At 32.4% G+C, this 2,516-nt stretch overlaps 1 protein-coding gene across 1 annotated transcript; it reads right to left on the bottom strand.

Moving 5' to 3' along the window:
* Positions 1-1,478: 1,478 nt before the first annotated feature.
* Positions 1,479-2,135, bottom strand: LOC101501773 (uncharacterized). The gene is made up of 2 exons (XM_004512791.1): positions 1,787-2,135; positions 1,479-1,648 (listed from the first exon to the last, which is right to left on the bottom strand). The coding sequence occupies exons 1-2, from the start codon at positions 2,133-2,135 to the stop codon at positions 1,479-1,481; spliced, it is 519 nt and encodes a 172-aa protein (XP_004512848.1).
* Positions 2,136-2,516: the final 381 nt, after the last annotated feature.

Raw genomic sequence — 2,516 nt, 5'->3', positions numbered from 1 at the left:
TGGATCATTAGTTAAAGAAATAAATAAGAGAATAAAAAAAATCAAATAAAATTTTTAAATTTTTACAATTTTAAAATATGTGATGCATAACTTCTTCTATTTTATTTTTATATTAAGTTTCTTAACAAGTACTCTAAAGATATAATTTATTTATTTATATTTTAATGATGCAACTTATAACATTATTTCCAAGATTTTAAATTAAAATGTTATGAATAGCTTTTTCGGTAACATCACCTATATTTTTTCCACTTTATTACTATATTTGATAAAAATTTGAGATTAAAATTTTCTTTGTTAAAATTAACATCAACTAATCTTGAAGTGCACTATAACCAAAGGTTATGCTACAATTTCTCAAAAGTTATCTCAATTGTGAAATTGGTGCTCATAAGCTCCACAAAGAAACACAAGCATCTCAAAAGTTATCTCAATTGTCAAATTGGTGCTCATAAGCTCCACAAAGAAACACAAGCAGAAGTAAAAGCAACACTATGATCTCTAAAAGGACACCACAACAGAAGACTTAAAGCTATCTTTAGCAACTCCGTTTGTATTACACTTAATCATGTAGCAAGAAAGGGGTTGTTAGATGACCTGAAGAATTCTCTGAGATTTTGGAAAGTGACTTGTGAAGGAGAAGTTGTGCAACATTGAGGACTTATAAGTAATTAGAGAAATCTCCCGGTGAAGAGGAATGCCCTTTTTGAAAAAATTAGCATGATTTTGATAAAATTAAATGCACCAACATATACTAACAACAACAAATATGATGACATCTCGCACTTGTGGGCTCCAATTAGACTTGCACACCTGCAAAACTAACAAGTAGAACAAAATATGTTAGTCGTAAAGGTTCCCCCAAGCCATAACCAAAGTCGTAAGACAAAGGGGCAATCAAAAAAAAATATGTTGAGTAGATTCATAAGTATGGCTACCAAGAGAACAAATTGAAACTATGGTGCAACTTTTTTTTTCTTTCAAATATTCTCGTAAATGGGCATCCTGTCATGGTGTATTTTCCAAAGAAGAGAGGAACGCGACAGAGGAACACATCGATTCAATATAAGCTTAGCCCAAGGAATAGAAATTCCAGAACGACGTTGAAAATTATAAGCATATTTGAAATTCAAATTACTAGAAGTGGAAGAAGACCACACTAAACAATCGTGGGCTTCAAATTTAGGAATAACAACATTTTCAACCTCACTACACACAACACTAAAGTTTAAAATGTTAGGGATAGCCCAAGTGTCGTTAAAAATGCAATCTTTAACTTTAGCTTGAATAAGTGGACGAACCTCCAAAGGAATACCAAGCAAATCGTAAATTGAGCGAGACAATCAAAAGTCATTCCAAAAGTTGATGTTGTGGCCATCGCCAAGCTTCCTGGAAATATTATCTTGAATTGAAGAAAGATGGGCTTGAATACCCGACTAGATAAAGGAGGTTATATGGTACTTAATTTGAGAATTATTTCAAAGAACTCTACTATGCATTAGTTTAGACCAATGAGTTCCCGAAGATATAAAATCCCATGAAAGCTTCAACAACCCAACACTATTGATGGCCATTATAGAATGCAAACCCATACCACTATTTTCAGTGGGTTGGAAAACTTTTTTCCAAACTATTGTCACCACTTTTTCTGAAGAGATACCCACAAATCAAATAAAATTTTGAATCCAAGTATCTAAAGATTTTATAAGAACAACAAGCTAGGAAAATAAACGAAAAATCTACAAAATTATGCCATAGATAACAATGTTCACCAGCTACACCCTACCATTTATAGATAGAATTTTTCCTTTCCAAGCTAAAAGTTTGGCTTTAATACGATCACCAATAGGCATTAGATGCACCTTATGAGGTTTTCCTTTGAAAATAGGAACACCTAAATAGATAAAGGGAAGTTGGCCTGAATGAAATCCAAGAAGAGTTGAAAATGCAGAAGCTCTAGCCGGAGGTATAGATCTTGTGTAAAGTTTAGACTTATCATTACTGGTTACTTTCCTAGAAGCATTATCGTAATCAAGGAAAAACATTATTAGAGCAGTTAAACTAGCGTCACTAACGCGATAGAAAATTGTAACATCATTTGCATATAAAACACGACTGAGCATCTTGAAGTCCATAGGACCAAACATAAGTTACAACTTTTTGTTGTTAACACACTGAGATATACCTCTATTAATAACTTCTCCAACAATACGAAACAGAAGGGTAGAAAGAGGATCTCCCTATTGAACTCATATTTTACAATTAAAAAACCCATATGTTTGTCATTCACAGATATAGAAAACTTGGCAAAATTAAGAATGGAAAGAATCCAGTCACAAAAAGTGTCATTAAAACCAAGAGCATGCAAAATGGAAATAAAAAATTCCAATCAATAGTATGAAAAGCTTTTTTGATATCAATCTTTAAAGCCAACTGCCCTCCAAAAGGTTAATAGATTCAGAGACAATGTAGATGCAATCAGAGATGAGTTTGCCCTTAATAAAACCTATTTGATT

The sequence above is a fragment of the Cicer arietinum genome, chromosome 8 (genome assembly GCF_000331145.2).
Source record: "Cicer arietinum cultivar CDC Frontier isolate Library 1 chromosome 8, Cicar.CDCFrontier_v2.0, whole genome shotgun sequence".
NCBI lineage: Eukaryota > Viridiplantae > Streptophyta > Magnoliopsida > Fabales > Fabaceae > Cicer > Cicer arietinum.
This window is presented reverse-complemented; position numbering and strand designations above follow the sequence as displayed.